At 40.8% G+C, this 26,369-nt stretch overlaps 1 protein-coding gene across 2 annotated transcripts in view; it reads right to left on the reverse strand.

Moving 5' to 3' along the window:
• Positions 1-22,547, reverse strand: part of DENND5A (DENN domain containing 5A) — a 108,521-nt gene extending 85,974 nt beyond the window's left edge. For both annotated transcript variants that reach the window (XM_038569011.1, XM_038569010.1), the window contains exon 1: positions 22,397-22,547. In XM_038569011.1, coding sequence (XP_038424939.1) covers positions 22,397-22,508 — 112 coding nt within the window. In that variant the 5' untranslated portion in view covers positions 22,509-22,547. The remainder of the gene's footprint in view (positions 1-22,396) is intronic.
• Positions 22,548-26,369: the final 3,822 nt, after the last annotated feature.

The raw sequence follows: 26,369 nt of genomic DNA on the forward strand, positions 1-26,369 counted from the left end.
TATCAAAATCTATGGTATTCCAACAATGTTGCCAATTCTGCAACTCCAAGTTCTTCTGAAACTAGTCTGTGGGAGCTATTGTCAGAGCCATTTACTGGTCATAAAACAAGTCTGCTCCTTTAAATGTAGTTCCTATAACATGGTTTTCAGTTCTCTCACCACCCTAGCTCCTAGAACTAGAACCAGTACTCTACCTCGGTATGGTTATCATTTATATCATTTAAAACTGGAGGGGATCCCTGGGCGGCGCAGTGGTTTAGCGCCTGCCTTTGGCCCAGGGCGCGATCCTGGAGACCCGGGATCGAATCCCACGTCGGGCTCCCGGTGCGTGGAGCCCTGCTTCTGCCTGTGTCTCTGCCTCACTCTCTCTGTGTGCCTATCATAAATAAATAAAAATTTTAAAAAAATAAATAAAATAAATAAATAAAACTGGACTATGGGGATGCCTGGGTCGCCCAGCAGTTGAGCATTTGCCTTTGGCTCAGGGCATGATCCTGGAGTCCCAGGATGGAGTCCCATATCAGGCTCCCTGCATGGAGCCTGCTTCTCCCTCTGCCTGTGTCTCTGCCTCTCTGTTTCTCTCTGTGTCTCTCATGAATAAATAAAAATCTTTAAAAAATAAAAAATAAAATAAAATAAAACTGGACTATCCACTTTTCTGACAAAATCTATTAATTATGCAAGCTAAAAATCACAACTTTTTGCCGTAAGTCAAAGTTGCAGCCAACTAAAAGCCTTACATTTTAGTGTTGCTATCAAGTCACATTTTTTTTTTTTTTGGAACATCTCCTTTCTATACTGCTTTGCATCACCTGCTTCATCATACAGCTCAAATATGTCTCTTATCCCCATGCATATCCTAGTCATTCCCATCAATACATTCAGCAATCCAAAAATGGTGGTGACAGTTATTCCCCTCTTCTACCAGTCTACTCCCTTAATAAAGAAAATATGGTTAGTCTGACCAAACATGTTCCTAGTGAGCTTGTATTGGCTCTTAATAATCAGCTTCCTTTTCTAAATCCTCGTGTCATATTCTTAATAAACCATTCTAGAAAGGTCAAACTCTTACCTTCTCAGTCTTAAAAATAGGTCTTTTTGTGGCAATTCCATATTCTTTACATGTGACTGACAGCAACTAAAAGATCTCATCTCAAAACTCTTACAAAACTCTGGGGTATAATTTGTTTGGGTCAAGAGACCTGAATTCATTCATTGGAATTAAATGCTCCTATACAAAAGCTTAATGGCCTCAGGTTTAGGTCTTCCCTCACTAATTCAGTTCTACCCTTTCCAATCTATAGATAATTTACCATGACAATATGGGGAGGAGCTTCTGGAGCCATTTCAGTCTTGGGAGTTGCTTTTTTTTCCAAAGTAGTTATTTAGGATTTCACATTTAGAGCACTACATAGCATAAAATGCCTTTCCTGAAGAAATATGTAGCACAATGAACATTTCTTTTAGTTTGTTTCTTTTTAGGTTCTTCAAAACAAACCCATAAAACTGTTAGAGGAAGCAGAGATGTTAATTATAACAGTTCTTTTTACCACAGCAGCAAAAACAGAACTAGCTAATCTATTACAAAATAAGACTAAAGAAGAATTCTAAAAATGAATACACCTCTGTTACCACAGAGAGAAAGAAAATTTCAGCAAGCCAAAAAATTTAAATTCTTCCTCGAGGTGAAAATATCCCCATAATTCATCAACATATTAACTCACAAATATTTACTGAATGTGCAAGACACTTAAAACAATTCACCCAAAACTTCATATCTTACTCCCACCAAATCCAAGTTATAAATGTAAGCACAATTTTTCTCCACTCAGCCACCATAGAATAGAGAATGTGTCTGCCACACCCTCAGCCATTCTACATTACTACATTATTCCATGCTCAATGTATCAATCTTGACTAAGTTCCTACTATTTACACAGCTCTGTACTAAGTGGTATAGAGACATGAAAATTTATCATTAAAAACCAACCCATCCTAGAATTCATAACACATATGAATAAATCTCTATCTCCATCTTTGGGCAGATGGGCCTCACAAATCTGCAGAGCCCTCTCTTCCAGATAAAGTTAGGAAGGTACTGCAGTATATCCTGTGATATATACATTACTGTAGTAGAAGAAACTGAACTGTAAAAACAGGCAAATCTAGATTCAAATACTAGTTGCATGTCTTGCTAAATTTTAAGTAACCTGCCCAAGGTCTCCAATAAATCTCAGTTTCCTCATCTTTAACATAGGGATAATATGCTTATTTCACAGGCCTATTTAGGGACTGAGTTAATACATGTAAAGGAACATACTGGGGATCCCTGGGTGGCGCAGCGGTTTGGCGCCTGCCTTTGGCCCAGGGCGCGATCCTGGAGACCCGGGATCGAATCCCACATCAGGCTCCCGGTGCATGGAGCCTGCTTCTTCTCCCTCTGCCTATGTCTCTGCCTCTCTCTCTTTCTATCTCTGTGACTATCATAAATAAATAAAAAGAAAAAAGAAAAAAAAAAAAGGAACATACTTGTTCAGAGCACAAGGTCTACTTGACAAATATTAGATCCTTTCCTCCCAAAAGGACAGTCATACATGCAAGAGTCATCTCTTAATCTTTAACCATGAAAATGGCACAGAAATGCCCTGGAAATTGCCAAATCCTTTCCAAGAAGGAAGCCTCCACTGCATTAAACTGACAACATTTACCTGTCCAAAGCAGAGCCCAAGGCAGCAAACATGGCTGTACCAAGAACACTAACATATTCCCAGTTTATAATAAAGGACCATTCCTTCAACCTCCCCTAGAGTGTACAAGGAGATTTAAGAATTTGGGAGCCTCCTGTCAGGTTACTCTCAATAAAACAGATGAATTCCCTTTACCCTTACTACATCTCATAGTAGTATTTTTTTCCTTTTTTACAGTTTCCTAACCACTAAAATTTTACCAGTTGGTACTAAATCAAAGCACAAAGGCAAACATTTGTTTTACTAAACGTCTATTAAAAGCACTGTATTTGGTCACATCAAAGCATTGTTGTACTACAGGCCCAGCTGTGACAGCAATGGAAATGTTTCTCTTCCACCCTTAGAATGTTGAAAAGTAGCACCCATGCGCATGCCCACATGCACAGTAGAAGAATTTTTTTCAGACAGTAGAGTTGTGTCATAGTAAAGTGATTAAGACGGTTAGCTCTGAGATTGCAAATCTAAATGTGAAAGACAGAACAATAAAGTCTTTAGTAGGAAACAGAACATCTTTGTGACTCTGCAACAGCAAACATATCTTAAACAGAATATAAAATGCACTAAACATAGAGAAAACTGATAAATTGGATTATATTGTAGCTAAAGAATTTGTTCTTCAAAAGTCACCATTAAGAGAATGAAAAGGAAACAAATTAGAAGGAGAAATTTTCAGTACATATAACTGACAAAAGACTCCTATCTAGAACAGATAAAGAATTCCATTAAATCAGTAAGGAAAAAAAAAAAGACCACCTGAAAGAAAAATGGCAAAAGATTCGGATACTTCTAAAAAGAGGGTATACAAACATCTGATAAACTTCTGAGAAGTACTCAACTCCATTTGTCATCCAGAAAATGAAAATTTATGTAATGCGATACCAGTACACAACCATTAGAATGGCTAAAATAAAAAGCAAGGAAAATGCCAAGTACTGATGAGGCTAGGGAGCAACCAATGCTTACACACTATAGGTGAGGATGTAGAGTGGAAAGAAAACAGCATGGCAGTATTTACTAAATTTGAATATATACCTATGACCAAGTCATTCTAATTCCAGGTAAACCCCCACCCAACAGACCAAAGGGCATGTTCACAAAAAGGTACATACAGTAAATATTCAAAATATACCACTAATGTTAATACTTAAAATCTAGGGAACCCTGGGTGGCGCAGCGGTTTAGCGCCTGCCTTTGGCCCAGGGCACGATCCTGGAGACCCAGGATCAAATCCCACGTCGGGCTCCCGGTGCATGGAGCCTGCTTCTCCCTCTGCCTATGTCTCTGCCTCTCTCTCTGTGTGTGTGTGACTATCATAAATAAATAAAAAAAATTTTAAAAATAAAATTAAAATTAAAAAAATACTTAAAATCTAGAAACTACCCAGTGTCATCAACAGTAGAACTGAGACATAAATTGTGGTATAAGTACACAATGGAAAACTATACAGCAGTGAGAATGAACAATCTAAAACTACCCATAACAATATGAATCTCTCAAACATGATGTTGTGCAAAAAAGTCCAGACAAAAAGAGCACTGCATTTTATTACATTTACATAAATAGATAAAACTAATCAATGCTCTTAGAAGTCAGACCAGTGGTTACCTTTGGTAAACAAGAGAGCAAATATTCACTAGAAGGAGCACAAGGAAGAATTCTGGGGTGCTGGCAACATGGGTACGATTGGTTTGTGAAAATACATCACCGTGTGTGCTTTGATATGTGCACTTTACTGTATTATATGTATATTGATATCAATAATGTTTAATTCTTAAAAAACAGTAAACTCTAGATTCTGACAGATCTGAGTTTGAATCCCAATCTTCCCACATATTAGCTGAATAATCTTAGGCAAGGTATTTAACCATATTGTGCATCAGTGTCCTCACAGATAAAATGAGAATAACAGAATTTACCTCATGTGGTTGCTAACAGGGCCAAATGAAAATGTATGTAGTACTATTACCCTATCTCCACTTTGCATCAATATCATAATTATATAGAGTTAAGTGATGCAAAGAAAAGTGTTAGTAATAGTGAACACTTAATGCGTATTCACCATGTGCCAGGCACTATCCCAAGCCATTAAATGTATAAATTCATTTAATCCTACAACAACCCTATGAGATAGATTCTATTTCCACTTTAAAGATGAAGAAACAGGGCAGCCCAGGTGGCTCGGGGGTTTAGCGCCACCTTTATCCCAGGGCATGGTTCTGGAGACGGGGATTGTGTCCCACATCGGGCTCCCTGCAGGGAGCCTGCTTCTCCCTCTGCCTGTGTCTCTGCCTCTCTCTGTGTCTCTCATGAATAAATAAAATCTTAAAAAAAAAAAAAAGATGAAGAAACAAACACAGAGAAGTAAATTGCCCACCATCACACAAACAGTAAACGGAAGATCTGGGTTTCAAAAACCTAACAGATACAGCCTTTAGGCTACACTATCTCCACTACTCCAGTCAGAAACTCCAGCTTTAAAGGAGAAAAACAAAAAAAAAAAAAAAAAAAAAAAAAAAAAAAAAAAATAAAGGAGAAAAACAATCACAAATCTTTCCTTCTTTATCAGTTTCCACAGCTTGTATACTGTATGTATCATGGAAAAAACACTCAACCAAGAGTTAAGGAACCACAACTTCAAATCTCAGCTCTGAAACTAACCAGCTGTGAGAATTTAGACAAGTTACTCAAAACCCTTCCAAGCACACTTTCTTCCTCCATAAAATGAAAGTTTTGGAAATTCTAACCAGCTCTTCTTCTCTTCTAAGAGACTTATGTTGCCTAGTTTAAAAAAATACTGTTCCTCTATGTTTACTGCAGCATTATTTACAATAACCAAGATACAGAAGCAACCTAAGCAACCTGTCCACCAATAGACAAATGGTAAGGAAGATGTGGTGTGTTATGTATATGTGTGTACACCCACAAGCTAAAATATTACACAATCATAAGAAAGGATGAGATTGTGCCATCTGAGACAACATGGATAGGCCTAGAGGGCATCATGCTAAGTGAATTAAGTCAGACTAAGAAAGACAAATATCATGATTTTACTGATATGTGGATTCTTAAAAAAAAAAAAAAAAAAGACTAAACAAACAAAAAGCAGAATCAGACCTATAAATACAGACAACTGATAGTAGCCAGAGGGGAGGAGGATGAGGGGATGGGCAAAATGGGTGAAAGGGAATGGGAGATACAGCCTTCCACTTACAGAATGATTAAGTCATGTGAATGAAAGGCACAGCACAATGGAATGGAAGATACACTTGTGAGCATAGCATAATGTATAACTTGTCAAATCAGTGTGTTGTACACCTGAAACAACACTAATGCAAGACTGTATGTCAACTATATTCAAATTTTAAAAATACACATAATGCCAACTATACTTAAATCTTTAATAATAATAAAGAATAAATACAGCATAAATAAAAGGACTAGAGATGGTAGTGATGATTACTGATAATGACAATGAATCTGACTGGTTCAGTAGATAGTGGTTACAGTATGACCATGCTAATAAATATTTTAATTATAGATAAGAATGTTCTACCACAGCAGAAGCTTGATTTTTGTGAGCTACATGGCTTCTGTCAAAAAATAAGACTTTCAGCCATTTTTATCCTAAAATCCTATGGTATCTCTGAATACCAAGTATAGTAACAGTACAGAGCACTGGTAATATCAGTCTCTTTTCCCCTTAACCATTCTTCTTGGGCTCTCCCTTCTACTCCTGTCTGTTCCTTACTCACACCTGAGGAAATTCAAGACCTACTTATAGAACCTCTGTAGTAGGTTTACATCCTCATCCTCAGAATCTGTGAATGTTATCTTATTTGAAAAGGGTCTTTACAGATCTTACTATGAGAAAATCATCCTGGATAAGCTGAGTGCTAAATACTAAGAAACCTTGTAAAGACAGACACATAAAGAAGAAACCAAGAAGGGATGTGGGGATGTGAAGATGTGAGGGATGTGGCCAAAAGCCAAGGAATGCCAACAGCCATCAGGAGCTGGAAGAGGCAATGTATTATTCTCTCCTAGGGCAGCCTGATAATACCTTGATTTTGGACCTCTGGCTTCCAGAACAGTGAGAAAATAAATTATTGTTGTTTAAGCCACCCAGTCTGTGGTAATTTGTTGCAGCAGCCACAAGAAACAAATACATGCTGCAAATCACATTTCTTTAGCCACCCTATTTTTGTAACAAACTTACCGGCATTCCCTAAGCAAAAGAGACCCATAATTACATTTCCAAAGCACTCTAACTTCAATCCTTCCCACCCCCACCCCCCACAAAATAAAAGAAAGAAATGAGCAAGAAGAGAAATTATAAAGATAATTCACAATATAAATACAAAGTATTATCAAATAGCTCTTTTTCTAAATCTATCTTAGTAGTAAAGAAATACAGACTAAAACATAATGACATCAGAAAATGAAAAATTACTAATATTAGCAGAGATAGGGAAAGCATAACCCTCATGTGTTGATCCTGAGAATGTAAAAAGGTGCAGCCATTGTGGAAAACAGTTTAGCAGTTCTTCAAAAGGTTAAACATAACATTACCAAATGACCCAGCAATTCTACTCCTGGGTAGATTCCCAAACAGGTATTCAAACTAAACCTTGTACATGAATGTTCATAGCAGTATTATTCACAGTAGCCAAAAAGTAGAAACAACCCAAATGCTTATCAATAGATGAATAGATAAGCAAAATGTAGTATATCCAAACAATGGAATATTATTCGGCCATAAAAAGGAATGAAATTACTAGACTTCATTGTATTATGAGTTTATGGTGACAGCAGCTACACTTGCACTTGTGAACATCACATACTGTATAGAGCTGTCACTGTTTTACACCCAAAACTAATGTAACAATGTAATCTGTACTATATACTTCAATAAAGAATAAATCAAAGAATGAAGTATTAATATATCCAACAACTAGAATGAACCCTGAAAACATTAAGTGAAAGTGGGCAGCCCGAGTGTCTCAGCGGTTTAGCGCCGCCTTCAGCCCAAGGCGTGATCCTGGAGACCCGGGATCAAGTCCCACATTGGGCTCCCTGTGTGGAGCCTGCTGCTCCCTCTGCCTGTGTCTCTGCCTCTCTCTCTCTCTCTCTCATGAATAAATAAATAAAATCTTTAAAAAAAAAAAAAACATTAAATGAAAGAATCCAGACATAAAAGGTCACATATTGCATGATCCCGTTTACATGAAATATCCAGCATAAGCAAATCCATAAAGACAGAAAGCAGATTAGTGGTTGTCTGGGACTGGTGGAGGGAGGGAGGCAAAGGAACGGCAATAAGGGGTGACTGTTAATAGGTACGGGGCTTCCCCTCAGAGTGATGAAAATGTTATCAAACTACACAATGGTGATGGCTGCAAAACACTGAAAAACACTAAATGCCACCGAACTATACATTTTTAAATGGCTAAAGGGTAAATTTTATGTTATGTGTAATTTACCCTCCCCACCAAACAATACATATATATATGTAAATAACTAAATGATGGCAAACTAGGGGTGAGCATAAATTGGCATAGGACTTTTGTTTTTTTTGTTTTGTTTTGTTTTAAAGATTTTATTTATTTATTCATGAGAGACACAAACAGAGAGAAAGGCAGAGACACAGGCAGAGGGAGAAACAGGCTCCATGCAGGGAGCCTGATGTGGGACTCGATCCCGGGAACCCAGGATCACACCCTGGGCCGAAGGCAGGTGCTAAACCACTGAGCCACCCAGGGATCCCCTGGCATAGGACTTTTGAGAAGAAATTTATCACTACATGTGAAATGTGTTTAAAGATTCATCTAATTTGGCTTAATAATGTCTTATTGGTATTTACATGAAAGCAACAATAAGATACTCAAGATTGTATAAAGTACCACAGTGTAAAATTATTATTAAAAAATATATAAACCACCCAAGTGCCAAAAAATCATTAAAAATTTTACAGTTAAAAAAAAAAAAATTTTACAGTTCAGGGTGCATGGGTGGCTCAGTTGGTTAAGCATCTGCCTTCAGCTGAGGTCATGATCCCAGGGTCCTGGGATTGAGTCTCAAATCCAGCTTCCTGCTCTGTGGGGAGCCTGCCTCTCCCTCTGCCTCCTTCTCTCTCAGTCTCTCATGAATAAATAAATAAAATCTTAAAAAAAAAAAACTCTACCATTCAAAACAAAAATTCTTACAGTTCACTCATACTTTAGAATTAAATAGTTAAAATCAGGGTGCCTGGGTGGCTCAGTCGGTTAAGCATCTGCCTTCAGCTCAGGTCATGATCCCAGGGTCCTGGGATCAAGTCCTTCATTGGGCTCTCTGCTCTGCAGGGATCCTGCTTTTCCCTCTCCCTCTCCCTCTCCCTCTCCCTGCTTGTGTGCTCTGTCTCTCTCTCTCTCTCTGTAGAATATATAAATAAATAAATAAATAATAATTAAAATAATATATATGAAGAATGTTTAATGGCATGAGACTATTCAAGACATTTTTAATGCCATGGGAAAATTACTGACATATAATAATATATTCAAAAGGCAGTATATACACAACATACTTATCTTATGATCCCAGTATACACTAGTGTATATATATATTTTTCAATGCAAGTATTTTTGAAGTTTTGATATATTTCCTGACAACCAAAATATTCCTAATACACAGTTTCCATAAATCAATAAAGAAAAGATAATCTGGACACCCCGGGGGCTCAGCGGTTGCCTTCAGCCCAGGGCCTGATCCTGGAGACTTGGGATCCAGTCCCACATCGGGCTCCCTGCATGGAGCCTGCTTCTCCCTCTGCCTGTGTCTCTGCCTCTCTCTCTGTGTCTGTCTGTCATGAATAAATAAATAGAATCTTTTAAAAAAAGAGTGAAAAATTAAAAAAAAAAAAAGATAATCAACCCAATGGAAATATGAAGAAAAGATGTGAACATAGGCAGCCTTGGTGGCACAGCGGTTTAGCGCCGCCTGCAGCCTGCAGTGTGATCCTGGAGACCCGGGATCGAGTCCCACATCGGGCTTCCTGTTTGGAGCCTGCTTCTCCCTCTGCCTGTGTCTCTGCCTCTCTCTCTCTCTCTCTCTCTCTCTGTGTGTGTCTCTATGAATAAATAAATACAATCTTAAAAAAAAAAAAAGATGTGAACAGGTAAAATGTACATGAAATAGAAGAAAAGATGCTAAGCTTCACAAATAATTAAATTCAGATTAAAACAAGATATTTTCTTCCTACCAGATTGGAAATATTTTAGGAAAGCCCTAATATTTTATTACAGATGTAGAAAAAGGACCCCTGGGTGGCTCAGTGGTTGAGCATCTCTGCCTTTGGCTCAGGTCGTGATCCCAGAGTCCTGGGATTGAGTCCCACATCACACTCCCCATACGGAGCCTGCTTCTCCTCTGCCTATGTCTCTGCCTCTCTCACTGTGTCTCTCATGAATAAGTAAATAAAAATCTTTAAAAATAAAAAAAAATTTAAATAAATAATTGAAAAAGGAAAATTTGAAATATTCCATAGACCTTTATATGTATGTTGGATATTCTTTTAATGGTATTTATAAATATGTTACAATTTGAAATAAATCCCTTTTATTTTAGCTTGTCTGAATGAGTTTCTGCTCCCTGTAATTAACTAACTCTTCATAAGATCAACAAAATTTCAGAATATTTCATAATATTGAGAAATATTCATGATAGAACATTAAGTGAAAAAAATCAAATCACAAAATTTTACATTTCATTTTATCACAATATGTAAAAGTATACACACATACACCCACACACAGTAAAAACTGGAAAGAATTGATCTGGATGATGGTTACACACATGCATACATATATAAAAATACATCAAGCTATATACTTAGGATCTGTGTTTAAGTTATACTGCAATAAAAATGTTTAAAAACTAGAAGGAACTATGTAAATACATCAAAATAACAGCTCAATTCTGGATAGAAGAATTATGAGTCACTTATTTCTGCACCTTTCTATAATTTCTAAATTCTCTATAAGAAATGTGTAGTTTATAACTCAAAGTTTTATTTCTAAAGAGAGAAAAAATATACCATGATCTTCAAACACTTTTTTTTCTACCCCTCAGATTCTATCAATTACATACAGGTCCACAGGTGTTTTTGCACATATTAATGAGACTGAATTAATCAATGAATAAATCAGAGAGACTGTTTTTGTTCAGGGTCATACCCATAACTAAGCCCTCTGTAGTAATTTGCAAGACATAAACTACCGAGCTAGAGAACAAAACTCTTTCCCTCACCTGAACCCCAACAACACACCATAAGGAACTGACCTTTTCTGCAGTTAGTTGATTTATATGCATGCCTCCTCAGAAGACTATGAGCTCAAGGAGAGCAACTGCATCTCACACACATCTGTGCAAACAAGTGTCTCATCACTAAGTTGGTCTTCCAGTAAGAGAAAAGTTTATGGTAGAGGACTTCGGAGACAGGGAAAACAGGCTTCCAATTCTGCAATGTGATCTTGGGCACATTATTTTTAAGATTTTATTTATTTGACAGAGAAGAGAGAGAGAGGGTGCTTAAGCAGGGGGAGCAGCGGCAGGCAGAGGAAGAGAAAAAAGCGGGCTCCCTGCTCAGCGGAGGAGGGAGCCCAAGGTGGGGCTCCATCCCAGGACCCCAGGATCATGACCTGAGCTGAAGGCGGATGCTTAATCAACTGAGCGACTCAGGTGCCCCTTGGACACATTAAATTCTCTTCATTTTAGGTCCCTAATCTGTAAAATGGGGATGATGCCATCTCATACCTAGCATTAAAGTGTATTCAATAAATAATAAACACCTATTAATTATCATCTATTATAACAAGGATGAAATGCTACTCTAACCTCACTTTCTGGCCTGTTTTCCCTATGACCTACAGTGTCCTTGTCAGCAAGATGGTAAGCTGAGACTACTACAAAAGTAGATAAAACAAACCCAACTGGTCCTTACAGAGACTGACTCAACGTTGGCTTCATTAAATGCACCACGCTCATAACCAACTGAGCTAAGCAGCCAACAAAGCAAGATCAGCAGACCAACAATCTTCCACAAAACACTAAACATTCTTCTAGAAGATAAAACCACAAATGCTTAAATACCACTTTCCACACAATGGAAATGCAAGGGAAAGAATGTGTTTCATACAGATGTTGTGAAAAAAAATGGGGCTAGGAGAAGAATATTAAATAACTATTTAGCAAAGAAAGGGATTAAATTCTATTTGGACACACAGAACATCAGAGTTAGCAAATTGAATGGATGTCAGTTCAGCAGGTGATACTTCTAGATATTTGTTTTAGTTTTTGCCAATAAGAGATCATGATCCTAACTCAACAGAACTGGTTAAACAGGAACACCTGGGTGGCTCAGGGGTTGAGCGCCTCTCTTCTCCCCAGGGTGTGATCCTGGGGTCCTGGGATGGAGTCCCATATCAGGCTCCCTGCATGGAGCCTGCTTCTCTCTCTGCCCGTGTCTCTGTCTCTCTCTCTCCCTCTCTGTGTCTCTCATGAATAAATAAATAAAATCTTAAAAAAAAAAAAAAAAAGAACTGGTTAAACAAATTAAAACCAGAGTCATTAAAAAAAAAAAAAAAAGGCAGGTTCATCTGAACTATTATAAAATTTAGTTTTATAGAGGTGCCTAGGTGGTCCAGTGAGTTGAGTGCCCAACTCTTGGTTTCTGCTCAGGTCATGATCTTGGGGTCATGGGATAGAGCCCCACTTTGGGCTCTGTGCTCAACATGGAGTCTGCTAGAGGTTATCTCCCTCTCCCTCTGCTTCTCCCCTGTGCTCAAACACAATCTCTCTCTAAAACAAATCTTTTTTTAAAAAATTTAGCTTCATAAATTAAAAATTACAAAACAGGGATCCCTGGGTGGCGCAGTGGTTTGGCGCCTGCCTTTGGCCCAGGGCGTGATCCTGGAGTCCTGGAGACCCGGGATCGAATCCCACGTCGGGCTCCCGGTGCATGGAGCCTGCTTCTCCCTCTGCCTGTGTCTCTGCCCCCCTCTCTCTCTCTGTGACTATCATAAAAAAATAAAAAAATAAAAAAATAAAATAAAAATTACAAAACAATTGGAATGTGGTACAAAACACCTCTTTCATCCCCATCTTACCTCTAAATCTGACTTTGACTCAACTTTTTGAGTATAGGAAAACCATGCTATTCCTCTCTTCTATACACCTCCATATTTCATCACTTACTCAGCACTTAGAACAGTTGTGGAAGCTTGGCTTAAATTCTAAAAGTTATATCCTATGCTTTATATCAGAAAAAAAAAAAAAAACATGATTACATACAATTCTTTGAAAATTTGAATAAGTAGCCCCTATCATTTCATAATTAACAGAACAAATCTTTATCAGCAACTACTATGTAAAGCACTGTCTTCAGGGCCCCTGGGTGACTCAGTTGGTTAAGCGTCTTCTTTCAGCTCAGATCATGATCCTGGGGTCCTGAGACTGAGCCCCAAGTTGGGCTTGCTTCTCCTCCCTCTGCCCCTCCTGCTCAGGCTCTCTCTATCTCAAATGAATAAATAACATCTTAAAAAAAAAAAAAGGTAAATAAAGGACTGTCTTATGGTAAAGCTAAGAAATTTGTCTAGCTAACCCTGGGACAAAAGGAATTTATAACATAGCTCTGTAATATTTTAATTTTTATAATGAACCTATGATTTTTATTCAGTAAAAAAAATTAAGAAAAAATTTAATGGTCATTGACAAATAAAGACTCTGAGAAAAACAAGAAAAGGAATACCTAACTTACCTAAGTAAAATCTCAAGTTTTCTTCAACAGTATAACAATAATCAATACCTATCTTCACAACTAGGCTAAAACAGTGTCCAAGGGCTATTATTCTAAAACTAGAAAAAAAAGAAAAGGACATTAGCAATAACACAATTAAGATCCAAGTCCTCTGACATTCTTGTGTAAAGTAATTCTAATGTATGTTAACAAAAATGCATGTAATTTGTTATAAATTGGTATTATCCACTTATAAATTGAGGCTTATGATTACCATTTCTAAATCATTTCCTCCTCTGTCTACCTGCCTTTAAAAATCTTGAAAGTTTCTTTGCTGCTTTTCTCATAATATTCTTTAGTTATACAGAGTATGTTAAACCAGAAGTCCCTGCCAGCCCCCAAACTAAAACCACAAAATATGCAAACTGCAGCCTATGCTAAGGGATTTCTGAGGTTAACAGATGCAAACTTTTTTTTTCAAAGAAAACAAACCTCAGACAAAAAAGTATCAAACATCCTGAATTAGCCACATAAAAGGGAGCTTCCTAGAAACAAAGCCCCAGTAACTATTTGATCTAAGAAAAACATTTCCAGAACTGATAAGAGTGGGGTAGACAGGAAAATACATATATAAAACAACAACCAGCCTTAACTACCATTCAGACCATGAGTGACCTGGTTCCTCTCCTGACAGAGTTCCTCTACTACAATGTGGGTTGGGACGGAATTAAAGAGGCCACACCATAGCTCTGCTAATTCCAATTAAGCCATTGCTTCAATTTTCCCTCATCTATAATTAAAAACAATAATCTCATCAATGGTTTGACAGCAGACAGAAGATATGAATTCTAACGGTTCTTTCCAACTTGCCAGATGACAATGGATAAAAAAATTACTTTTCAAGTGGAGTTGAAAAAAATTTTAAACTCTTTAAAAGTACACTGAAAAACTATAGAGTCACTTATAAATACTAATCATTATCATCTGTCAAAAGTGATAGACTATCTGATTTCTAGTCTGACTTTTTAAATTCTGTGACCAATACTAATGAATGCACACTCATGTTTTGCCAACTAGGAATAGTTTAGAAGCCAAGGAATCCCACACTCAGAGGAATGAAGCTTAACAAGAGCAACCTCCATAAACCTTTTCTCTGCTTAGGCCTCTCAGCACTCCATGAAAAGTCCATTTTAGACTAACCTGGCTAGTAGTTCTGCCTATATTAGTAGATCACAGATGGCCTAGCAAAATTCTAACTTGACTTACCCATCATACTAATGAACAAAAAAAAAAAAAAAAAATTACTAACCTGGCTACCTTCAACAGGAAACTATGACAGATCCCATGGATGATAATCAAGCATATATCCTTAAATATGAGTATCTGAGAAATCTGATGGTCTAAGCTATACCTGTTCCATCTTACTTCCTGGAGTCATATCTGATCATCTAGGAGCATAGTGGAAATAGCTTGAGAGCTGGCACGTGCTCTCATTTTCCACCATGATAGGACTCTGTCACTCATAAACCTAGTCCATATACTCTAAATTAAAATTAAAACTAGGGATCCCTGGGTGGCGCAGCGGTTTGGCGCCTGCCTTTGGCCCAGGGCACGATCCTGGAGACCCGGGATCGAATCCCACGTCGGGCTCCCGGTGCATGGAGCCTGCTTCTCCCTCTGCCTATGTCTCTGCCTCTCTCTCTCTGTGACTATAATAAATAATAAATTTAAAAAAAAAAAAAAAAAACAGCCACCACTGGACATCAGGAACACAGACATCTGTCCATTATCTGCCTCACTTAATAACTTTTGAGAACTAAATCTAAAAACCGGCAATGGGGGCAGCCCGGGTGGCTCAGCGGTTTAGCGCCGCCTTCAGCCCAGAGCCTGATCCTGGAGACCCGGGATCGAGTCCCACATCGGGCTCCCTGCGTGGAGCCTGCTTCTCCCTCTGCCTGTGTCTCTCTGCCTCTCCTTCTCTCTGTGTCCCTCATGAATAAATAAATAAAATCTTTAAAAATAAATAAATAAATATGAATGAATGAATGAATAAATAAATAAATAAATAAATAAATAAATAAATAATCCGGCAATGATAGCCTATGTGAAATCACTGAATTCTAAGAAGTCATCAGCTTCTAAAAGGTTAAGTCTTTCTCTCTTTCACTGGATCCTATGCCATATCCAGCAGGTTTCCTCACGTGTGCCTAAGTTCCTGAGAGACCTCTAAGACTCCTTGACAGCAATTCATACCTAGAGATGACAACAGAAACTGAGGAGCCAAGCCAAGTCCAAAAACGCCGTCCACCAGAGTTAGCCAGAAAACAAGCTTATAAAAGGAAATAGAACTGGAAATGCGTGTTGCCAAAAGACGCCCTAGGCAAAGAAAACTGTTTCTAATCTAGGAGGGAAGGAAGGGCCGAGCAGAGTCTAAGAGCTTTTGGTTTAAGCAACAAACACTGTGACTCAGGATTTCCTCCTAAAAAAAAGTGGAGCAAGGCTCCAGTGCCATTCAAGTAAAAACCCACTTACCTTCAATGTGATCCTCCCTACCTCAGGGAGTACAAAGTAGGGTTCTTTCATGTTTAAGAATATACAGTCTCGGGATCCCTGGGTGGCGCAGTGGTTTAGCGCCTGCCTTTGGCCCAGGGCGCGATCCTGGAGACCCGGGATCGAATCCCACGTCAGGCTCCCGGTGCATGGAGCCTGCTTCTCCCTCTGCCTGTGTCTCTGCCTCTCTCTCTCTCTCTCTCTGTGACTATCATAAATAAATAAAAAAAAAAAAAAAAAAAAGAATATACAGTCTCTCCAACTAAATTTAGCATGTAATTTAATTTTTTTTTTTAATTTTTAAGTAAGCTCCACACCTACTTAATGCTTGAACTCAGGATCCCAAGATGAAGAGCTGCATGCTCTATCACCAAGCCAGTCAGGTGCCCCAGCATGTACTTTTAAACTGCCTTGTACTGCTCTGTTTTTTGTATGTTGATCTCCTCTTGACTTCTCCTTTGCTCAACTTTAAAAAAAGAAATATGTGATCTAACTTAGGAAATCTCCCCCTGCTATACAGCAACCTTGACCTCTGGAAGTTATCACAGACACTTGAGGTAAGCTCTCAGGATTCTAGTTTTGCTTCAGCTAGGAGTCTGAGATTCAAAGCAGAAATGCCTTTATAGCATGATCCTGGAGTCCCGGGATCAAGTCCCACATCGGGCTTCCTGCATGGAGCCTGCTTCTCCCTCTGCCTGTGTCTCTTTCTCTCTCTCTCTCTCTCTCCCCCCTCTCTCTCATGAATAAATAAAATCTTTAAAAAATAAAATAAAAAGAAATGTCTTTATATAATAACCATGAGAAAATCTGCATAAAATTGAAAGACTAGGGATCCCTGGGTGGCGCAGCAGTTTAGCGCCTGCCTTTGGCCCAGGGCGCGATCCTGGAGACCCGGGATCGAATCCCACGTCGGGCTCCCGGTGCATGGAGCCTGCTTCTCCCTCTGCCTGTGTCTCTGCCTCTCTCTCTCTCTCTGTGTGTGTGACTATCATAAATAAATAAAAATTTAAAAAAAAAAAAATTGAAAGACTAGCAGAGGAAAATAAAAATAAAATAAAAATTAGCTCATATTGACTCCCTGTTTGAAACTGGCTCATCAAGCTTTTTATAGCCACTTCATCTCTGGAAAGAGATAGCCTTTTTTTTTTTTTCTTTTATATAAGATATCTGTCTTAGCCATGCAAATCAAAATCACAATGAGATATCTTAACACCCACTAGGATGTCTGTAATCAAAAATAAAGATAAAAAGCGTTGGTGGGGGGGAGGCCTGGGTGGCTCAGCAGTTAAGCATCTGCTTTCGGATCAGGGGGTAATCCTGGAGTCCGGGAATCAGGTCCCACCTCAGGCTCCCTGCATGGGCCTGCTTCTCCCTCTGCCTATGTCTCTGCTTCTCTCTCTCTCTCTCTCTCTCTCTCTCTGTCTCTCATGAATAAATAAATAAAATCTTAAAAAAAAGTGGACATGGAGAAAGTGGAACCTTCATACACTGCTAGTGGGAATGTATACTGATGTAGTTGTACTGGAAAATAGTCTGGAAATTTCTCAAAAAGTTAAACAGAGTTGCCATATGATCCAGCAATTCCACTCCTATGTATATACCCAAGAGAAATACAAAGATATGTCCACACAAAAATGTACACAAATTCACAGCAACATTATTCATAGTAATCAAGAAGTATAAACAACCCAATGTCCATCAATTGATGGATAAATAAAATGTGGTTTATTCATACAACAGAATATTATTCAACTATAAAAAGAAGTAACATACTGATAAATGCTATAACATGGATGAACCCCGAAAACGTGCTAAACGAAAAAAGCCAGTCACAAAAGACCATACAGGACTCCACTTATATGAAATGTCCAGAATAGGCAAATCTATAAAGATCAAAAGTAGATTGGTGGTTGCTTAGGGCTAAGGAGGGATACAGAGTTGGAAGGAAATAGGGAGTGACTGTTAATGGGTATGAAGGGGTACGACAATGAATATATTCTAAAACTGACTATAGGGCAGCCCCAGTGGCTCAGCAGTTTAGCGCCGCTTTCAGCCCAGGGCGTGATCCTGGAGACCCAGGATCCAGTCCCACTTGGGGCTTCCTGCATGGAGCCTGCCTCTCCCTCTCTCTGTGTCTCAAATGAATGAATGAATGAATGAATGAATGAATAAATAAATACTTAGATAAATAAATAAATAAATAAATAAATAAATAAATAAATGAAACTGACTATACTGATTGCCCAACTCTGTGAATATACTAAAAACTACTAAACTGCACACTTTAAATATGTGAATTATATAGTATATGAATTATATCTCAGTGAAGTTGTTTATATATATGTATATAGGAGAGAGAACATATACAAATCATAAAACAAATGGAGCAGAATGTTAATCAGTCAATCTGGAAAAAGGATGTACTGAAGTTCTCCGTACTACTCATGTCGATGTCCAGTGTGAAATTATATGAAAAAGCTAAAAAAAAAAAAAAAAAGACATCCCTCATGAGAATCACACATAGTATTCTTCCTTAACATGAAACTGAAACCTGTACTAGAAAAATTGCCATAATTTCTGCTCCTGCCCCTGCCCAACAAATACTTTACTTGTCCCCTCTCCTCAACGGATTACTGCAAAGCATCACTCAAATAGTGGAAAAGAAGAATGAAAGGTGGCAAAGGAGAAAAATATTCTCCACCTTCTCATGGCCTCAGTTTTTTCATCTGTAAAGTCATCAGAAAGTTATATAATCTCTTGAGGAGTGCTTCCACATTTGACATGCCATGATTTTTATGTTCTATATTCACTGCTCAATATGGTTAAGGAGGAAGATGATCTCACCGGTCCTCTGGCTTTCCTAGTCAGTAAGCATTTTTTCTCTCTTCTAACAGTGACATTAAAAGATGATTTCAGTGTTTCTCAGTGTTCTAAACAGGCTCATACAAAATACTGACCAGTCTCCTATCTATATCCCCAAGTCCTTCTCTTCAATTCTTGTCAGAGCCTGAGAAAACTGGAGTAGTGGATGCATGAACCAAGAATACTTACTTACATTTCAATGCTAGGTGCAGATCAGTTCAGAGGAACTTAAAAAGATTCCAGAGTTAGAAACAGGCCACAAGGGATCCCTGGGTGGCGCAGCGGTTTGGCGCCTGCCTTTGGCCCAGGGCGCGATCCTGGAGACCCAGGATCGAATCCCACGTCCGGCTCCGGTGCATGGAGCTTGCTTCTCCCTCTGCCTATGTCTCTGCCTCTCTCTCTCTCTCTGTGTGACTATCAAAGATTAAAATTAAAAATTAAAAAAATTAAAAAAAAAAAAAAGAAACAGGCCACAAGTATTCCGGAACCTTAACTTTCAGACAGAGACAGGGGAAGTTAAACTCAGGAATCCCATCTCATGGTAGTAGGCCTTCTCCTGCAGTCACTTGTGGTGACTACAAGAAGAAAAAAGGGGAAAAAAAGATGCCCAGGCCATCCATCCATCAAGGGGCTAAGAAAGGGACTGGACTCTACTACCATCTGTCTCCCCATTTTGATCCCGTAAATCAAAGGTAATTCTTACATATTTGCTTTCTCTGACAAGCTCAAAAAGCTAGCAAGCAGACACTATTTCCTCAAGTTAGCTAGACTTATGATCCACTCATTGATTACCTTCCCCTCCTCCAACCCAAAATACTTCAACCTACCAGAAAACAATTTTCATACCTTCCTCAGTTCCTTGCACAACAAATAAGTACATGACTTGCCTAAATACTTAAGTCTGCAAGAAAGGGGAAGTGACAGGGAGAGACTCCTATAAAATCTAGTGATTTGAGTTTACATTCAACACAGCAAGCTCTATGCTGATTGTTGCAACAAGAATGAATTTTAATCCTTCTCCACAAAACTAGAGGAACAAGTAAGTGTCTTTGATTTGCCTGTTTTGGATTCACTTTGCAAGAGTATAGAAGCTACCTGAAGTATAGAACTTAATTTTCACAGGGAGAACATAGACTCCTCAGTACTTCCCTAAAGACCTGAGTGCAATTCACAATTTCCTATAGTTTCACTTACTATGACATCATCAGTTTGAGAGCTGTAAGAGAAAATCCACCCTGTAGAGTCTCAAGACTGACCTCCATGGAGCTATCTGTATTCTGTTTTTATTTTATTCAGATTCCCTCTGGGTAGTCCAGATTCCCCTACCAACTCACCAGAAATGAAATGAAGGAAAAAAAGAAATCCTTCAATCAGTGCCCATTCGAACAAAGGCCACCTACTGAATAAATGGTCTTGGCATTCCACTACTGCAACCACATTTAAAAAGACAGAAAAAAATATCCTTTCTTCACACATTTTATACAACTGATCCCCTTTCTTTATTCTCCCAATAAGCTGCCACAGGGATATAATTTTAGCTTGCTAAAAAAACATATAATTAGCAGATATTCACTAAAAGAAAAGTAATATTTCTGAGTGCCTACTTGATGAGATGTTTTTTACTTACATTTCTTTTTTTTTTTTTTTAATAGATGAAGATCCCAGCAGAGTTATCTAATTTGCCCCACAGATAGCCAATATACTGAAGAGGAGTAATATTTAACAGCAAAATCCATGCTCTCACTAACACATCACTTCCCAGCTTCATTCTTATGCTTTATCATTTGCAAGCCATCTTTATTTTCTAAAATCAACTTTCTAGAAAATTTAATAAACACGCAAAAGCACAGCATAAAGAAAACACTTGTATATTCCACCACTTTAAAGTTTCTATTACCGAGGAGAACTGTATTCTTTTTAGTCTTTCTCAATATGTTAGTGTTTTCTAAAGACCCAGCCAGGCAATGAGATGCAGTTTACTCTAAGAGAGGAACGCTGAACCAAAAGTCAAGCAATTAACTAACAGGATGTAGGCCCTACAGTCCCCTTCATGGGGCTCATTTTCCTCTCTAGGTCCCTCCCAGCTCCAACATCATGAACTGAATTCCAACAACTACATCAAAAAGTCACAAATTTAGTAACTATGAAACACAGATGAAAAACTAACATCTGTATTATAAGAATTTGAAGTGAACTTGAAACAATAAAATTGCTCCCAACAAAACACCTAGTATCTATAGCATTGTTGCTTCATGATTTTTTTCTCCATGTGGTATTAATTTGAGAAAATAATGTATTTGTTCTGACCTTGTTAAAGGTCATCAATTGATCATGTTTTATAAAAGATGGTCTATTTTTATCATTTGAAGTATGCACCTAATTTTTTTTCGTAAGAAACACTGGGATTTTTCTGGTGACAAAAAAGAAAAACAAAAAAACCCTGCCCTATTATCTCTGAAGCAAGGTAAAATTAGTCCATAGCCTAATCGCTTCCAGGAAACTTGAGTGAATACATCATGACAGAACACTGGAAAGGAGTATCTCTCATCAAACCAGGATGACACAACAAACCTCCATTCGCATGAAACCTGCAAACTGGACACTCCAGACAAAACTTTTTCAAAACTGTTGCAATTCAAAGGCTCCAATGACAGTGCAGTGGTATTGGTGGGGATTTTACAGTTATGACATCCTTCTGCAATTCTTGTCAAATTTGATCTGGGCCCCATCTTCACTTTCCTATCGCTTCCTCTTTGAAAGATGACTTAGGAAGCATCAGTACCCAACCGAGACTCCCTCATTAGGTTGCTGCCCTTTTTTACTCACAGATGAGGCTGGTCTCCTAAACGGCCACTCGGCCAGGCCACTCGTTACTTTTCAGAAACAGAGGCATGGCCCCGGGGTACTGGCCCTTTCTAGAACTAAGAGAGTTCTCATCCTTGGTGTGGCTCAAGTTCACGTTATTACTTCATGTCCTATCAAACCAGGGGGCCCAGCCCAGGGCTGAGTGAGAACGGTTTTGAGGAACTGCCTTCTTGGGAAGAGGCCAGAAAAACTCACAAGTTTGTTTTGCTCTCCTTGGTTTGTTTTTTTTTTTTTTTTTTTTCCTTTTTTTTTTTTTAAGTCTGGGTGGAACTTACTTTCGCTGTGATTCTTCCCTCCCTAACGGGTGTTCGGCAACAAGCTTACCTTCATCTTGCACAAAGTCGTTTTACCTTTACGAGACAGAACACACGGCGCTCCCCCTCCTCGTCGTCCCCTACCACAGGGGCACAGCGCAGGGGGCGCAGGGGCCGCTCACGCCCCTCCCGGCCAGAGCCCCTCAGCCCGCTTCCCCCGCGCCAGCCGTGGGTCCCGCCGACCGGCCCTCGCCCAGCTCGCGGGACAAAGCAGGGAGGTTTCCTCGAGGGTCCCCGGGCGCAGCGGGCGCGGGGAAGCAGCCCGGGACTCCGCGCGCACTCACCCGACAGCTCGTCCGGCTCCAGCCCGGTCTCGGTGTCCAGCCCGCAGATGACAAAGTAGTCGGCGAAACGACTGGGCGCCGAGCCCCCTCCGCCGCCGCCGCCGCCGCTCATGGCGCCGGGGCCGAGCCGGGCCGGGCCGTGCGGAGCGCGGAGCCCCCGCACCAGGGCGCCCGCCCGCCCTCAGGCCGCCCCTCCCGCCGCCGCCGCCGCTACCGCGGCTCGGGCCGCCGCCCCCGGCCCTGGCCCGGTCCCCGCGGCCGCCGCGGCTGCCGTGACGGGGCAGGGGGGCACCGGGCCGCCCCGCGCCGCATCCTGGACGCCTTCCTCTCCCCGCCGCCGCCGCCGCCGCCGCCGCCAGCCGAGAGCGCCGCGACCGGAGCGAGCCCGAAGCAGGGCGGAAAGCGCTGAGGAGAGCCCCCACCGCGACCCCCTCCCGCCGCGCCTGCGCAGGCGCCGTCGGGGAGGGGGCGGGCGCCTGGCGGAAAGGATGACGTGATGCTCTTCGGGCCCCGCGGGCCGCAGCTTCCCAGGCGGCCGCCGCAGCGCCGCCGGCCACTGCCCGCTCGCCCGCAACCACCCGCCCCTCGAGGCTGCGACTCCCTTTGAGAGGATGAGGAGGTGAGGGATGAGTGGGCGCAGCCCGCCCAGCCGATTCCCTGGCCCGTGTTCTGTCCCCCCATCCACTCCTCACACTGGAAGTCCCGACGTCTCCTCGTTAGCAGGGCCCTGTCACGGGGATGGGGTCGCAGGACCGACCTGGGCAGCCCACTCCCCCCAACTCCAGGCGACACCTAGACCCCAGAGGGCTCCTTGCCGCCGCGCCTGCCCCTTGGCTTCCGTGGGCAGGAGAGCTGAAGATGACTTCTCTTTTGGAGGAGGTGCATCAGCCAGTCCCATATTTACCTTTGTTTTACAAATGGGGAAACTAAGGCTCAGAAAGAAACAAGACTTCCCCCAAGGTTATATAGAGTCTAGGAGACAAAACCCAGGCCAGACTCCTGGGCTTGTGGTCAGCTCCCAGCTCCCTAACCCACCACCCCAGGCAGGCCTTTTCCCAAGCATCAGACTGTCCTATTCTCTCTCCTGGAGTTCCCAGAGGCCCAGGCCACTTAGGAGCTCCCCTTCTTCCACTTAGGAGAATTCTCAGGTCCATCTCTGAGCCAGTCCTTCTGAGAGCAAGTGGGGAATGAGGAGTAGAGAAACTTGCCTCCTGGTTCTTGTCTTGGGACCCTCTGATTTGGTTTCCCACAGAGGATAGACAGGAAGCTGGGGATCGGAAGCCAGAAAGGTAATACAGTATGGTGGTTACTGCGATGGGCTCTAGACACAGAATGCTTAGATTTGAATCCTGACTTTGTCATTTACTGTGTGACCTTGGGCATTTTCCAGGGGCCGGCAGTCATGTTTTTGTGAAGATTACATAATATGAATGTGCAAACTGGTAAAATGGTCATAACAGTGCCTGGAACATACATGGCATTCCATAATTATTATAAATTATTATTATTATTATTATTCCAGCAAGAGGCTTGCTTTGGCAGGCTGCTACTAAGGACTCGGAAAGCAGCTGGTTTCCCCAAGGGCCAACCTTGGTTCTCTTCTGGGTTATCTCCTGGGTTCTCCCCTGGGTGCTTCTCTCAAACATTGGTACCCTTAGGGAGGGTGGCCTGGAGGTCACAGCCAACATCACAGAGAACTATAGTACCTGCCCCTCCCTGTATGTAACCTGCCTGAACTGATGGGACAAAAAGAGGAGGAGAAGGGGAGCTTGGATGGCTCAGTCAGTTAAGTGTCTGACTCTTGATCTCAGGGTTGTGAGTTTAAGCCCTGTGTTGGGCTCAAAAAATATAAACAAAAGGGATGCCTGGGTGGCTCAGCCGTTTGGTGCCTGCCTTTGGCCGAGGGTGTGATCCTGGAGACCCGGGATCGAGTCCCACATCAGGCTCCCTGCATGGAGCCTGCTTCTCCCTCTGCTTGTGTCTCTGCCTCTCTCTCTCTCTCTCTCTCTGTGTCTCTCATGAATATATATATACACACAAACAAAAATTAAAAACTAGGAAGGAGGAGGGATCCCTGCGTGGTGCACCGGGCTCCCGGTGCATGGAGCCTGCTTCTCCCTCTGCCTATGTCTCTGCCTCTCTCTCTCTGTGTGTGTGACTATCATAAATAAATTAAAAAAAAAAAAGTAGGAAGGAGAAGGTATCTTTACAAAGCCTATTTAGGGTGATGCCCCACCCTATCCTTCCTATATGTTGGGGACAGAGATAATAGAGGGGGCTCAGAGAACTAAATAATTACACAGCACCTGAGGCACCACCTCAGGTTGGAAGATGGTCAGGGAATGCTTCCAGAAGGCAGTATAATATGACCTGAGTTCCAGAGAATCAAAAGGAATTTCTCAGGTAAAAGGGAGAGAAAAAGATGTTTCAGGATGCAGGGGCAATGACAGAGAGTGACATATTAAATTGGTACATTTAGGCAACAGCAAGTAATTCAATTCAATGTGAAATGGAAAATTAAAAGGGGATGAAACCAGGGAAAGAGAGGGACAGAGCAGGAAAAGCTTCAAATGCCAGGCCAGAGAATTTATCCTGTAGAGTGTGTGTCAGGGGTGGTAAGTTAGAGGAATTTGAGCTGAGGAATAACAAGATCTGACCGACATCTTAAAAAGATCACTTGGGGGTGATATGGGAGAAGAGACTTGAAAAAGATTTAAATGTCCTCAGTCTGAAAGCCCAGAGACTTTTTATCTAATGCATCCAGGGCAATCAAGTGCTGGGAGATCTCTCACACTAACTCAACTCATAAAACACAAGTTTGAAACAAAAGCCCAACTGTATTAATTTTCCCTGGGAAATGTAACTGCTCAGAGGCCCAGAATACTCAACTGTCAAATGATCTCCTTCCCAGTAGAAAATGTGTTTGGCAGAGTGATTGCTTCTTTTGAGAGAGAGAAAAGAGAACTGGATGCTCCTTAGATTTAGTGTTTAAATCCCCAGTCCTGGGGATCCCTGGGTGGTGCAGCGGTTTGGCGCCTGCCTTTGGCCCAGGGCGCAATCCTGGAGACCCGGGATCGAGTCTCACGTCGGGCTCCTGGTGCATGGAGCCTGCTTCTCCCTCTGCCTATGTCTCTGCCTCTCTTTCTCTCTCTCTTTGTGTGACTGTCATAAATAAATAAAATTTAAAAAAATAAATAAATAAATCCCCAATCCTGCTTTTACTAGCTGTGTGAGCTGAGGCACATCAGTTAACCTCTCTGGAATAAGAATAATCATTCTTACCTTTCAGAAGATTGCTTTAAAGATTGTTAAATTAATTTTTTAAATCAATGAAAAAAAGACTTTCAAATATCTGGGACATAGTACACTCTTAATAAGTGGCATTCTGGGGCACCCATTTCACAATGAAGGACTTGAGAAAAAACAAATGGACATCTGAGGGAAGATCATTCCAGGGAAGAACATGAGGCTGAAATGTGCCTAGAGTGTTCAAGGAGTTATAAAAAGTCTGGGGTGGCTAGAAAGGGTTGGGGTGGGAAGAGTGGTAGAAGATTGTAGAAGGTGTGGTGGAATTGGCTAGTAGTTCACCAAAAAATCATGAAACCTTTACACAGTGTGTAGAGTTGTCCCTAGGAAGCAGCTGTCTAGTCATGGCAACATTTCCCAGTCCCACTTGCATCTAGATGTGGCTGTGTGACTAGTTCTCACCAGTGGAATGTTTTAGGAATTTGTGTGTCACTGCTAATCAGGGTATTTAAGAAGCAAATGAGGCTTCTCTCTTTTATGCCTCCCACCAGCTAGAAGTAGAGATTCTAAGATTCTGAGATTCTAGATTCTAAGTAGAGATTCTAAGATTCTGAGATTCTAAGGAATGGTAAAAGAGAAGACAGAGCCTGGATCTCTGAATCAAGCACATAGAGGAAAGGTTCCAGCTGACCAAGAGCACCCACACTGGACTGTTTTGTGAACAAGA

Source organism: Canis lupus, chromosome 21 (genome assembly GCF_011100685.1).
Source record: "Canis lupus familiaris isolate Mischka breed German Shepherd chromosome 21, alternate assembly UU_Cfam_GSD_1.0, whole genome shotgun sequence".
NCBI lineage: Eukaryota > Metazoa > Chordata > Mammalia > Carnivora > Canidae > Canis > Canis lupus.